Source organism: Notolepis coatsorum (assembly GCF_963971535.1).
Source record: "Notolepis coatsorum genome assembly, chromosome: 3".
Classification (NCBI taxonomy): domain Eukaryota; kingdom Metazoa; phylum Chordata; class Actinopteri; order Aulopiformes; family Paralepididae; genus Notolepis; species Notolepis coatsorum.
Window position 1 is genome coordinate 21,965,153 of NC_140167.1, and position 16,148 is coordinate 21,981,300.

The window sequence follows — 16,148 nt, forward strand, 5'->3', positions numbered from 1 at the left end:
ATTCGCCCGAGGTGTCACCCCCCCCCCCCCCCCCCCCCCCCTTTATCACACCCCCTTTATTCCCTTTTGATAAAGAGAGCTCTTCACGGCTTTGAACGCGGCTCGTTTTTCGGCTAGAGCAGCGCGGGTATATTCTTAACACGCGGCCGCCGTATTCCAGTTTACGTTGTTTAGCCCATCTTAGCATTTTCTCTTTCTCTTGCAAATGGAGGAATTTCTGCTTTATATGGCTCATTGTACCGCAGTACTTTTATGCAACAGTGCATAAATAAATCCAAGACGGTCATAAACGTCTAGGTTGTTCGATTTGGAAAGTTCGATTTAGAACGTTTTTTTTTTTAGACAAGTTTAGACAGATCCCCTCATTTGCAAAACCCTCAAAAACCACTTGAGTTTGGCCCCATAATTACCCATGCGATCCGGATATGGCGTGAAACACAAAAAAAAAATCCTAACCCACAAAAATGGCACAATCACACTCCCTTATTCAATAACAATGCACTCTTAATTGAAAAACGTCCTATAAGATTCCCTATATGGGAAGAGCAAGGCATACACTCATTAGGGGATGTTTTTAACAACCAGGGTTTTTGTAGTTATGGAGAAATATGCACAAAATGTAATCTCACCGAGTCCACATGGCTTTTTTACATACAGTTACAGCTATGTTTGAAGTCTCACGGTGTTCCATTAGACATACCAGTTGAACACCACAGATACCACAAATTCTTCTATGAAAGAGAGACATCGAGAGGTTTTGTATCAGGTTTTTATTATCAATTACTAACGTCCTCGTATGAAACCCTCCAACTAGACTCTGTCTGGAGGAGGGATATACCAGACCCGGAAAGTGACTTTGATTGGCAAGGAGCATGGGCAAATGTCCGTCTTACATCAAGGAACCCGGACCATCAACAAATCAATCTTAACTATATTCACAGGACATACTTGACTCCTATAAGACTGAACAGAATGGGTCTCAAACAAGACTCAAAATGCTCCCAATGTACAAATGGAGACGAAGGAACATTTATGCACATGTATTGGGACAGCCCACCAGTTAAGGCATTCTGGAAAGATGTGACCCATCAATTATCAAAACTCGTATCTTGGAATATACCAGTACACCCCTCTGTATTACTATTGAATGATGTTTTTGAGTTTGCAGTAAATCCACAGCTAAAGAGATTGGTTTTATCGGGTATCACAGTAGCTAAAAAACTGATCGCATCACACTGGTTTCAACCGGAAAAATGTGCCGGAAGGTTTGGTTTCTTACATATCTCGATGTGATTTATCAAGAAATATCTACAGCAAGAATTCTGGGACTCAACGAATCGAAAATGTCAATGTGGTTAGAAGTGGTGGAGAGAATAAAAGCTAGCTTATAATGGTGGTGTCTGGTTAGGAGTGAGGGATAATGGAGGTACTATCCAAGGAGGGGTCCGGGAGGGGGGGGTTCGAGCTGGAGCATATGTGTGTAGGGTTTTAGATAATAGGTATTAGGAGTATATCCTGTATAAGACATTGGTACAATTGGTAATTTCGTTGGATATACACTGTATACGGTAAAATATTATTATATACTTTTTTTTTGTTTTCTGTTACTGTACTTGCATGTCATTTTAGCCACCTTAATTGTTAGTTTCATTATGCATTGTGTGTTGAGTACTGACTTTTAACAATTTTGTTTTGCAATAAAAAAAAAAAAAAAAAAAAAACCACTTGAGTTCAGTTGAAACGGTGAGTACTTGAGTAATCGATTACTCACACCCATCCCTACCCTACCAGCTATAGGAAGATCAGAGAGAGAGAGAGAGAGAGAGAGAGAGAGAGAGAGAGAGAGAGAGGTTGAGGAAATGGAAATCGTCTTGGAAACTGGACAGACGGAGAAGCTGAAGTGTGATCAGTATCCAAAAGAATGATGTGCCATCTCTCTTTCACACCCATCTGTGTGTGACGGGGTCTACAGTAGGTCATCTGGATGTATGTGTCATTCCATTTCCACTTTTACCCATAAGAGGTCCACCTCAAAGTGCCAGGTGGCTTAAGCCCTGCGCAAACCCACGCAGCTGCTCTCTCTCATGTCAAAGCATTGAGAAAAATGTATATATAGTGTATATTCCTAAGAAAAATATATACAGCAACCAGACATGAACACAAACATACATGCACGCAGGCACACACACACACACACACAAAACACACTGCAACCAGGCGCGGACATAAAGACAGTAGACTTCATGTCACATATTTTGTTAATATGCACAGGAAGCTATGCTTCTCCTCGTATGTACACAATATGGAAAACCAGTCAAGTCAAGTAACATAAGGTATACTTTTTAGACATATTTGGTTGCAATGACACTGGTATGATAAAAAAAAATTCAAATTCAAACTGTTATTTAAGGCTTGAATGGGAATATTCAGGTTGCCCTCATTTGCAATGACGTCAAGAGATACAATGATAAATCTTAAATAAACAAGACAAAACACAAAATCAAAAACAAAGAATGATAAACGATTACACTCTGAAATGGAGTGGTTTGCGATCCTTCATTCTAAACTGTCCAAAGGATGCAAGAGTATCTTTAGGGTATGTTGAAAATCATTCCATGTGTTTGGAGCACTGAAGCTAAAAGCTAATTTTCCCAGTTCAGGGGACCTGAAGCATTATCCAGTCATTTGAGCGGGTTAGATAGAGATAGAGGGTTAAATTAGGACTTTATAGATAGGTATAGACAAATACCAATGTTTATTACATCTCTCGGCCAGAGAAGACCAACCACCCTTATCTTACAGGGTACAATGATGAATAATCAATAATCAATGATGAAAAACCATAATCATCATTACTAAGTCTAAGGGCGTGGAAGCAGTAGCATGTCCATAAATTACATCCTCATAATCCAATATGGATAGGAAAACTGATTAAACTATCCTCTGCCTACTAATCATATAGGAAGCTGGTTCTGTTTCTGTACAATAAGCCAATTTATGTCTATATGGTATTAAAATGTATATTCCTCATCACGTCAGATGCCAATATATTTATATTCTCAATGTTGGATCTGTTCATGGTAAATATTAATTATTGTAATCAATATTTCTGGCTCTGGGTCGGCTAAGTGGCGCAGTGGCCAAGGCGCTCGCCACTAACGCAGGAGATGCTGGGTTCGAGCCCAGCTCTCGGCGTTGCTTCCGGCTTGGCTGGTTGTTCATACTAATACAATTGCCAGTATTAGGGGGTGGGAAAGCCGGTGGGTGGGGATCGGACGTTGTGGACAGCGACTCCTACAGGTCTGTTGGGTGACGCCTGTACAGCAGAATCAGGAAGTATCGGGGGCAGCGTGAGCCTCCCACGCGTTACTCCTCGCCACTGAGAGATCGCGCTGTACAGGTGAAAAGATGCGACGGCTGCCTCCTCGTGTACCGGAGGGGACACGTGATGCAAGGCTTCATCCACATTGCAGCCGACCAGTGGGAGGCATGGTCTAGCAACGTTCGAGACAGGGGAGGGAAGAATTGGATAATACGAAAAAATTGGGATGGGAGAAAAATAGAAAAATGGGGAGAAAAAGTAGACAAAAAATATATATATATTTCTGGCTCTGGAAGACAGCATGAATTGTGTTTTATTTGCATTAAGTACCAGTTAAGATGAATATGTCCAGAGCAGTAATGGAAAGTTGCAGGCTCTCAATGGTTAGTTGTACAGAGCCAGCAATACAATACACAATAGTGCCATCTGCATAAAGATGATACACACATACACACAAAGTTCAGTATTAGATGCATACCTGTCATGAATATGCAAAGACAGCGATGTGCAACATTTATAGCTTCACGCTCTCTCTCTCTTATACACACACACACACTTGCGTTTACAAATGCTTGCGTGCACACACACACAGGCACGCACGTACACACACACACACACACACACACACACACACACACTTGGTCATAGCTCACTCACACATTAATGCACTTCTTCATACACATATAGGATTTGATACCCTATGAAGGATACTTTTTCGCACTCTCTCTCTGTCCCTCAATCACACACACACACACACACACGCACACACACACACACACACACACACACACACACACAAATATATTCACTCCCTCTCTCACTCACAAACACAGACACAGAAACCTGAGAGCTAGTGGAGAACACAGGGTGAGAGAGGTACATCTCTAAGCATACGTAAGGCCATGTCCCTGGGCCTTTTCTTGGATGTTTTTTTTCCACGGAATGCTAATTTGATCTTTAAAAAGGCTTTTCTTTTTATAGAAGCCTATCCACTTTAGCCTTTCCCTATGAGAGCAATCCCTCACGGTAGCCCTCAAGTGTTTGTTCCCCCTCTAAGTGTAATTAAGGTAATGCCAGACCTTGACGACAAAGCCTATTGAATGGGAAAAGCCAACGCTGCGTATAGAAAAGTAATGGTAAGACAAGGCGTGGATTTATATAGCATATTTCATATGCAGAGGTCATTCAAAGTGATTTATATAAGGATTAAAAATAGATACAAATATATCATAAAGAGCATTACAAAATAAGAAAAAAAGTCAAAGTGCTATTTTCAGTGCACTGACAACTACATTTTCATTAAAGGCAATGGTGAAAATAAGAGTTATTAGACTGTTTTTGAAAATCTGAGATCTTATGGAAGTTTGTTCCAAAATTTGGAATCCCAAATTTCCAAAACATAATAACTGAATGCTTCTTCACCATGATTTGTTTTAACTCTAGGAACAGTTAGCAGACAGTTGGGATTTCATCGTAAAATCTTTTAAACCAATCAGAGTGACTGATTTCCCCAATTGTAGCCACTAATATGTTATATATATTAGTGCTGTCAAACGATTAAAATATTTAACTCGATTAATCGCATGATTGTCCATAGTTAACTCGCGATTAATCGCAAATTAATCACTTTTTTTTTTTTTTTACCTTAAACAGATCTTTTTCAAGTTCCAAGTTTTAATACTCTTATCAACATGCGAGTCAACAAATGCTTGCTTTATGCAGCCATTTAACACAAAAGGATGACCCTCATGCATTGCAAATTTGCAGAGTCTGCAGAGTGATGCACAAAATAACTTAAAAGAAAATAATAATTTAAAACAATGAATAAAGTGTGCATGAAATAATAGGGGAAAGAAAACGTTAGGAACTTGTTACATTCACCCACACAAGGGCTGATTAATCACACACACCCCTCTCTCCCTCACACACACACTCTCACAGCTCTCTTTCTCTCTTGCCCCTTCCTCATCTCTCTCACCCCCCTCTCTCTCTATATCTCACACACACACACACACACACACACACACACACACACACACTTCAGAAACAAACATAGTATAAATGAGAGCATCAATAATACACCTGAGTGAAGTCTAGTAAAAAAAAAAAAAAAAATTATAGTTAATCTTGAGTTAAAAAAATTAGTGGCATTAATAGAATCTGGAGTTAACGCGTTAATATCGCGTTAACTTTGACAGCCTTAATATATATATATATATATATATATATATATATATATATATATATATATATGAATTATATAATTATTATACTGTTACAACCAATAAAGGTACATTTGTATTAAAAAAATGTACTTACATTTTTATTAACAATTAAAATCATACAACATTGAAACAAGAAACAAAAAATTGAAACAAAAACAAACATAAAACAATACAGTGACATGGTGACATGTGAGCTTTTCTTCCATTTCTACATGTGACTTCATGTTCTGGTTACCAGTCTGTGGTGTCGTTCCCATTTATTTTATATTCCTCCCATTTTGACCCAGATTTCTCCTACTGTATCCTCAATATGTGTGTAAATTGTTCCATGTCATATATTTCCTCTACTACACCCAGCCACTGTTCTTTTGTAGGTGGATCCACTTTGTACCATGCTCTTGTTATTGTTTTCTTACTGGCTACCAGTAGTGTCTTTACCAGGTATTTGTCCTCTCTTTGTATGTTTTCCTGTGTCAGATTCCCCAGATATAGCACCAAGCCCGTCATGGGCACTTCATAACCCAATATCTCCTTTAATGTCTCCCATATTCCTTCCCAATACTCCCTTATCTTTTGACACTTCCAAAATACAGTGTGTGTGATTCGCCCCCTCCTGACCTCATAGCTTCCAACATGCTTTCTGTGTTGGTACGTATCTCCCCTTCATCTCTGGTGTTATGAAGTATCTAATAATATTTGCCCATCCAAACTCCCTCCATACCCTTGAACCAGTGGCTGAGTGTTGTACCTTACATACATTGTACCATTCTTCCTCCGGCATCTCGATCTCTAGTTCCCTTTCCCACTTTTCTTTTATATACATTGTTGAGTTACCCCTACATCCCAGCAGAGCCTGATAGAGAGCTGGGATCACCCTACCTTTTCTCCCTTCATATGCATTAACCATTATCTTGATTACTCCATTCTGTTCATTGGTCTTATCCGTTTTTATTTCCTTTTTTATAGTAATCCCTAATCTGTAAGTATATAAAGTGATCTCTCTCCAGACCAAACCTATCTTTTATATATTGGAAACTCTGCATCTCCCCTTTTTCTACCATCGTGCATATTGCTGTAATTCCCCCCCGTTCCCATCTTTTGAAACCATGATCATCTATCCCTGGTTTGAATTTACTGTCATGTGTTAACCACCTCAGAATTTTAGTCTCTTTTCCTAGTTTGTATCCCTTTACTATCATGTTCCAAATGTTTGATTGATTGATTGATTGAAAATGTTATTAACAGATTGCAGAATGGGTACAGTACAGCTCAATACATACAATTGTATGTTTAAGGTGAATTTGGTAATTGGGTCTAATAAATGTTCCTGTCTTCTAAATAATTCCGTATCCCCTACTAGTGCTTGAGTGTGGTACCCCTCCCCCTTCATTTCAATGTCTTTCCATCTGGCTGTGTAGTTCACGTTGCACCAACATGCCACAGCTCTGAGCTGTGCTGCGTAGTAGTAATCCTTGAGACTGGGCACTGCCATTCCTCCTCTCTCCTTTAGTAGCTGCAGAGTCACAAATCTGATCCTTGGCTTCTTTCCCCCCCAGATAAACCTTGATATCAATGTATTCCATTATCTAAATTGGTCCTGTGGTATTGGTATGGGCAAAGATTGGTATAGATACAGCATCCTTATATGTAATATGTTCATCTTGATCATTTCAATCTTTGAGCTGAAGTCCAGGGGAAGTACTGTCCACCTTCCTAGATCCCTCTTGATGTTCTGATTGATCTGTGTATAGTTTGCGTTATATAACTTCTTCACCCCTTTTGTAATGTTCACCCCTAAGTATTTAATCTTGTCCGTGTCCCATCTGATTTTGTACTTCTCTTTAATCTCTATCATTGGTGTGTAGTTTAATGCTAAAGTCTGTGTCTTTGTCACGTTAAGTTTATACCCGGAATAGTGTCCATATTCTTCCAGTAGGTCCATTAGTATCTGGAAGCTTGTGTCTGGTTGTCTCATATATACTAACACGTCATCTGCGAATAGACCCAATTTGTGTTCTGATCCCCTTATCTCCACCCCCTTGATTCCCTTGTTCTGCCTAATTAGTTGGGCCAATGTTTCGATGAAGACGGCGAAGAGTGTCGGTGAAAGATAACAGCCCTGTCTGGTAGCCCTCTCTAACCTAATAAAGGTAAATTTTTGACTCAATCTCAATCCTCGACCAATCACAAGAGCACAACTACAGTACTTTGATATTTGTGTCACTCTCGTCGGTTTTCATGGCATTGTTTTCATTTTAGCCATGAATAAAACGTGAAAACTACAGCGTTTAAAAACAAACAAGTCAGGTAATCATGAGTATATAATTCCAACAGGGTGTGAAGTATAGCCGGAAGGAGAAATATGTAAAAAAAATTATAAGCCTTTATTGTGGCACATATCATTAAAACAATTATTTGCTTTTTATCCTCTTATCCATCGGGCAAGCATGGGGCTAGTTTTGCATAAAACACCTGTCGATTGCATACCCAAAGTAATTTGAGATTTATTCTTGAACCACTTATAGCACATGCATGAGTCTGGTCTCTTTTGAAAGGAAACATTCATAATTTTCTTGCACAACAGGAATAATCACTCTGAGTGTGAATGTAATAGAGTTATAGAGGTTTGAACACACTGGAATAAAGGTTTTGTTTACTTACGTCTGAATTAGTTTGCAAACAGATGCCTGCAAAAGAGTTCCAGCTGAGAGGTATGAGCTAGAAAACACAATGGGTCCAAAACCATGAAGTCTTATCTAGTAGACATAGCTACGTTAGTGGACAACATATACCATAACATTAGTCACTCTTCCTTTGGAACGAGAACCCGTGGAGTTGCCATAGTCGTTAAACGGAAGTTGAATATTGAATTGAAGGGAGTATGGTCTGATGCAGATGGTCGGATAACTATAGCTAAGATTGTACACAAGAACAGGAAAATAGCGTTGGTAGCGGTATACGCCCCAAATTTGTACGAAGCTATTTTCTTCACTACACTTACCAGAACAATGTTAGACCTTCCCGAATGCTCATTTATAATTGGTGCAGATTTTAATGCCATTTGGGATCCAGGGATGGATAAATCTTATCCCTCCTTTTCCAACGAACAGAAAAATTCATCTAATGCGTTAAAGGATTGGTCGAAGAATACAGGTGTAAATTATCTATGGCGATCACTCAACCCCACGACCCGGAAGTACTCTTGTCGATCTGCAAGACATAACACACTATCCAGAATAGATTATGTTTTTGCATCCCCGAGACTATTTGATAACTATGATGTGGAAATGGTACCCAATGCATTATCAGATCACTGTTATTTACTCCTAAAAGGATCATTTGGTATACTGTCATCCCGAGCCCCAAGATGGCGATTTAACTCGATGCTGCTTAATAACAAGGAATTCATTACACAACTCAAAGAAGCTCTCTCAGTATTCCTACTGGAGAATGCGAATTCGGTGCAGGACCCCAGAATATTATGGATGTCGGTAAAGGGAATGATCAAGGATTTCACCGATAGCTTTTCCTCCAAAATACGCAAAAATCGATGCTCAAAACTGGCGGAACTGGAAACGCTTTACTCTACGTTATTTACTTCTTTACAATACAACGACTCGGTTCGACTGGAAACTCAAGTTAATGTACTAAAAAAAGAGATTAACGCCATTTATAAACAACAATCTGAAGTACAAATACGTAGCACAAGACAACAGCATTACTCTCAAGGTTCTAAACCAAGTCACCTACTAGCTATGCGATTAAGAGTTAACGCAAAATGTGCAGATATAACTACCATTAAAGCACAACAAGGACTTGTTACAGACCCTAAAAAAATAAACGCGACATTCAAAGAGTTCTACTCCAACTTGTATAAATCAGAAACGACCTTCGACCAAAACAAAATGGACACATATCTTAATCAAATTAACCTCCCCAAACTTTCAGAGGATGACGCTAAACAGTTAGAAACACCTATCACACTAGAGGAACTCAGGAAGGCCATATCCGAAATGCAAAGTGGTAGGGCTCCTGGAAGAGACGGTATCCCACCAGAAATGTACCTCTCATGTTGGGACATAATTGGACCACTATTACTTAATATGATTTTATACTCAGTCAAGGAGGGGAACTTCCATAAGAACGACAATATTGCACTCATAACAGTCCTCCTTAAAAAAGACAAAGACCCCACCGAGTGCGGTAGTTATAGACCCTTAAGCCTCCTCGGAACCGATATCAAACTGTACTCTTCTAAGGTATTAGCCATCAGACTTCAAAAGCATATGACGTCTTTAGTTCATCCGGATCAAACTGGCTTCATAAGAGGCCGCTTGATCACTGATAACATAAGACGGTTACTACACTTACTAGATGCCAACAAGGACGACACCACACCTAAGGCGATGCTGTCCCTGGATGCAATGAAAGCTTTTGATAGGTTGGAATGGTCGTATCTATGGGCAGTATTAGAAAGGATGGGGTTAGGAAAAGGATTCATTGATATGATTAAAGTATTATACAAAGACCCATCGGCCATGATTACAACAGGTATAATCACCTCCGAAATTTTTCCGGTATCACGCTCTTCTAGACAGGGTTGCCCTCTTAGTCCCGGACTATTCGATTTATCATTAGAGCCTTTAGCACAATATATAAGACAATCCCAATCCATAGAACCAATCGTAATCAAGGGCACACAACATAAAATTAGTTTATATGCGAACGACGTAATACTGTTCATGCAAAACCCCAACACCGCAATGCCTCATCTTCTCAAGTTGATTGATGACTTTGGCGATCTATCGGGATTTAAGATAAATTGGCCGAAGTCGGCTTTCCTTCCACTTAACGCACCTGCAAAAAAGAATATACTCCTTCCAGGAGCGATACCAATGGTTAAACACTTTAGATGTTTGGGAGTTGAAGTATTCCCTACCATAAGTCAAACGGTGAAGCACAATTACATAAAAATACAAAATAAAATCAAATACGACTTTGACAGGTGGTCAAAACTTAAAAACTCAGTACAGGCACGGGGATCAATAGTTAAGATGGATGTCCTACCTAGAATCAACTTCATCAGCTCAATGCTACCGTTACCCCCTCCAGATGGTTACTGGAAAATATTACACTCTTCCGCATACACATTTATTTGGAATAACAAACCACCACATATAAAAAGATTGCACAGAGAAACACAGCCGACGGAGGTATGGCATTTCCAGATTTTTTCCACTATTTTAAGGCGTACACTTTAAGACCACTGACAACCTGGTTTGATCGCCAAGCATCAGTATCCTGGAGAAATTTAGAAGTAAATATAGTAGCACCACATAGACTGCAGGACATAGTATACACCAAATTATCAATTAAGCAATGCGAACTGAAATTTGGCCCCATTATTACTCATGCGATCCAGATATGGCGTGAAACACACAAAAAAATTCGAACCCACATAAATGGCATAATCATACTCCCTTATTCAATAACAATGCACTCCTGATTGGAAAACGACCTATAATATTCCCTAGATGGGAAAAGCAGGGCATACACACAGGAGATGTTTTCAACAAACAGGGTTTTTGTAGTTATGAGGAAATACACAAAAAAATGTATCTCACCGGTTCCACACATTATTTCTACGCACAGTTATTGTTATGTTTGAAGGCTCACGGTGTCCCATTAAGGATACCAATTGTACACCACAGATACCACAAATTCTTCTATGAAAGAGAGACATCGAGAGGTTTTGTATCAGAGCGAGAGCATTTGTGTAGGGTATTAGATAGCAGGTATTAGGTGTATATCTTGTATAAGACATTTATTTAAATGGTGATTTCATTGGATGTGCACTGTTAATTAATGCTTGTATATCTAATTTTATGTTGTCAGGTTTGTTTATGTGTTTGTTTAAAAAATTATAAAAAAATAAAATACAAAAAGAAGTCTTATCTAGTACAGGTCCAAAGTTGATAACAGTCCCACGGAAAATTTGTTTTATCTTTATGGTATGGTATGGTTTATTTCTTAATCCCAGAGGGGAAACATGGTTTGCCACCAGAGCGAATACAAATATACAAACATGAAAGAAACAATTACATGATACAATACAAGATACACAACACAGTAAGAAGAGAGCCTCTCAACACAAAGGACCTTCTCAATCGCTCAGTAGAGCATTGAGGCATCAACAACCTATCACTGAATGAGCTTTGCAGAGCATAAAAAATAATGAACAGTGAGTGGCCTTCAAAGGATAAAATGGTGTTCAGTTTAGTCCTAGTTCGCTTGGCAATAATGATCAGGAATCAGGAGGGAGGCCAATCACTGAGCCAGCCTTTTTAATGATTTTATTTACACGTTTTTTGTCAGAAATGTTTGTCAGAAGGGCGGCTAGGTGGCGCAGTGGGCAAGGCGCTCGCCACCAACGCAGGAGATGCTGGGTTCGAGCCCAGCTCTCTGCGTTGCTACCACATTGTTTATCATGTTTGTATTGGTAATAATTTGGTATGCTTATCCAAAATGGCCGTCCGGTCCAATACATTTCGACGCGCAAGCGAGTAATTCTCCTTTCTTCTCTTTTCTTCGTCAATCATTTTCACTGTCAGAGGTGACTGGTCCGTCCAGGGCCAGGCGAAACCGGACGTGGTCACTTGTCCGAAACCATTGGTTGTTTGGTCTTGTTCACGGAGGAGATAAAACTGGGAACGAGGTTAGTTGTTTGGTCTTGTAACCCAAGATTGGAAGCATCTAATAGGTCGAATAGGGTGTCAATCAAATGGCGGACATTTTAGCTTTCAAACAATGTGTTGGCCGTCGATGCTTAATAACAGGTTAAATAATGTCGCCATTCCACAATAAATAACAAATGTCTCCTTCCTGATATACATTTTAGAGTCTTTGGGATCCTTGCTCTTGACGACTTCTCGTTTTAAAACATCGCACTCATTTGAGCGCCTAGTTGAACTCTCTTGCTGCTTTTGAATTCCAATAGTGAATTCTGTCTGTTGTTTTGGCTATTTTGTGTTTCGTAACGTGTTCCTCTCAGCTCTGCAGCGTTCGCTCAAGACTGATCTTCAAATGCCAAGGCGTATAGGTACTGTAGCCGTTACCATGGAAACGAGTAAAGATTTTTTTTGTTATTTCAAGTTTGAGTTTTTATGGTTGTTCGAGATAAATAAAGATCAAATCAAATTAAAATGAAAGATCTCATGTATTGTAATTATGCTCACCCCTGCGCCCATCAAATGTCAGACCAATTGAAAAAGTGGAACCATATAAACCCTCTACCTTGAGAAACTCAAAGATTTGTCCAGGAATTCATCTACAAAAAAAGAAACACTGGACTCTGCACCAGGTCAGACACCAGATGTAACTGAGGGGTACAATTCCCTGACTGTATTGTTAAGTATGGTATTATTAAACCACTACCTCTTGTACTTTAACTTCTGGCCATCCAGTACATGATATAAATATGATGAACACTTTCCCACCTGATGAAACGAAGTCCACACAAATGTACAAATCGAATATTTAATATAGCAAAAGGTATATACAACGTTCACTTGTTTACACTTATGATTTGAAATATGCACTTGTATGGCAAATGAGTATTCGTAGGTAAATCAACATTGAATGTCCAATCTCTGGTTACGCAGGGAGTAAGTATACAACCCGGTTCTCTAGGAAACTATAGCGATGGTACTTAAATGATTATAGCTGGATACACTAAGGGGGGGGGGGGTCCCGCTGGTTGTAAGACAGTAGGAGGGGGGGGTTAGAGAAGCCGCTGGCGGTATCCCATCTGGCCGACGATTTCTTGGGAGAATTCAAAGTCTTGAACACGGTGCCCACAGAACCTCGGTCCGCAGACGAATACAGCTGGACCCTCTGGTGGACGGTAGCTGCCGGTCCACAACGGAGAGACGTGAGGCGACCTCACTGGTGTAGAGCGCCGTCTCACCTTGCTCCTCTCCGGGGGGTAGTTCCAACACTCCGCAGTGTTGGCCGTTATCCATGGAATAATCAAAGCACCCAAAGCATAATCCAAGCCGTGGAAGGCTCGCCGTCGTCCGGGTAGAGTAATCCAATATACAGGTCCAGTCGCCCTGGCCCGGAGCTCCTCGGATGCAAGCACCACTAGTGGTCTGCCCAGCCTGGTTAAGACTCCAGATAACGTCAGGAACGATGGGGGTACTGATAACTTTATAGCTCTAACCGAACGATGCACCATACATAAATAGACTATTATTAGCTTAATAGAATACGTCCAACTCGACGGTATAGTGCCAAACTATGACTATTCAACTATTAATCCACACGATATCTCAATGCCTATTCTGAGGCCAAGTAGGCCTTACTGCACCACACGTGCGTCGTGGGTGAGGCTTCGCGTCTGTCACTCTGTTGGAGGGTAAAGAACTGGACTAAAAGAAAGTTCTACTTTACTTGCGCCATATATATATGCGCTGTGAACAAATAGTACCATTCGTATTTCGCCAGACGTATTCCTACGCGGAACCGGGGCTTGCCACGACATGTTGGGCGGCACGATTGAACTTGAACCTAGGGGTATGGCTGCTGGCGCCAGGTTCTCGTCCAATGGTAGAATGAAACTATTATGTGCTGTTTAGTAGACTAAAGGGATATTCAGTGCATATTGTACAAGGAATATACAGGGGATATCAAACGATATACAAATACTATTTAAATATATATATATAATAAATATATATATTCGGTTTAATCTGATCCTTCACAACACCAGAGGTGACTGCATGGTCCAACGTAGACTGACCACGTTTGGCCAAAACGTCCTGTCCATAAAAGGCAGTCAAACATGGAACAGTCTCCCCATTTCCCCACCCTTGCTTCTTTTAGAGGGCAAATTTTTTTTTACTGTTTTTATGTGTCCTGTTTTTATGTATTTGTACATTTCTTACTGTTTCTATGAGTCCTGTTTTTCTGTTTGGGGACAACGGATGGAAATTAGCCTCGTGCTAAATCCGGCAATTTTTACACTCCACAGTGTTCATTAATTTAGCATTGTCCCGTCCAAATAAACAAATTAAATAAATAAATAGAACCAGGCAGGTCTTAAAATGATCATGTGACTCCCCAGGTTTTTAGCCATAGCCAATAGTTGGAAATTGTCTTGAATTACCTCGTCTATCATGATGGTTGACATCAACACTTTCCCTGGCAATTGATGTATTAATTTATTGTAATAATACTATTCTCCATTGTTTCATCACTTCTTTTTTTTATCCACTTTTTCTCCTCTTTTTCAATTTTTCTCCCATCCCAATTACCCGCTGTGCCAATTCTCCCCTCCCCTGTCTTGAACGTTGCTTACATATACCCCCCACTGGCCGGTTGTAGGGAGGATAGAAGCCTTGCATCGCGTGTACCCTCCGATACACAAGGAGGCAGCCTGTCACATCTTTTCACCTGCCAGCACGGACTCTCATTGGCGAGGTGTAACGTGTGGGAGGCTCACACTACCCCCGCCATTTCCTGTCTCTGCTGTGCAGGCGTTCCCAACCGACCTGTAGGAGTCGCTGTCCACAACGTCCAGATTACCACCCACCGACTTCCACCCGCTAACTCTGCCAATTGAGTTAGTATGACGACTGGCCAAAGCCGGAGACAACGCCGACAGCCGGAGTCGAACCCGGTGTCTCTTGCATTGGTGACGAGCGCAATGTCTGCTGCGCCACCCAGCCGCCTACATTGTTTCATCACTTTGTGTGCACTATCGAATATCATTCTGCACTATCTAATATCATTCTGCACTATTGTTATCCTTTCTTACTCCAGTGAAGACGGTATTCAACCCTGCGCCGGCCGTTCCAGATCTGGACCCAGATTTCTACAGAATGTCTGATGTGTTCTGCTGTAATGAGCCTGAGGTGATGAATCACTGCACGTGCACACACACACACACACACACACACACACACACACACACACACACACACACACAGACACACACACACACACACATAAACGCTGATTGCCTATACTACAGTATGTCTCTCATACACACTCTCATACTAACACACCAGTACACACATGCGAGTGTGTACACAGTATGTGTGAGAGTGTGTGTGTGTGCGTGTGTGTGTGTGTCTGCATATTTGCACCGTCAGAATAGCCTATCTATTATAGGGAATATTTTGTGTTTGTGTGTACACACAGGCACACATACACAAAGGATTACCTACGGTATATAGGCTATTCTGGCGGAGCAAATATGTGCGTTTGTTTTGAATTATTTTAAGATAAGCCGGTTAACCCTTTCACTGCCACACGACAGAAGGTTAACCCTTTACTATCACACAACCGACGGTCGCGTGGCAGTGAAAGGGTTAATATCCGTTTGTTGGACAGGGCTCACGACGTGTCTGTCTCTGCCACATGTTGTGTTTTGAGAGGATGAACTCTTGGAACTGAGGGACGTGTCTTCGTCGGTTTAGCAAAAGCTGTTATTTCTGCCAGTCGCACAATTATACTTTAGGTTCAGATTCTTTTTCATTATTTTTTATCAAATCTTTTTATTGTTTTTCTTTTTTCCTTCCACATGACAGACAAAACAC

The 16,148-nt window shown here is 40.4% G+C and overlaps 1 protein-coding gene across 1 annotated transcript in view; it reads left to right on the top strand.

Annotated features, from left to right (window-relative positions):
• rbks (ribokinase) overlaps positions 1-16,148 on the top strand; it is a 66,221-nt gene that overhangs the window by 23,330 nt on the left and 26,743 nt on the right. The window contains exon 5 of the mRNA XM_084310074.1: positions 15,370-15,461. Coding sequence (XP_084166200.1) covers positions 15,370-15,461 — 92 coding nt within the window. The remainder of the gene's footprint in view (positions 1-15,369; positions 15,462-16,148) is intronic.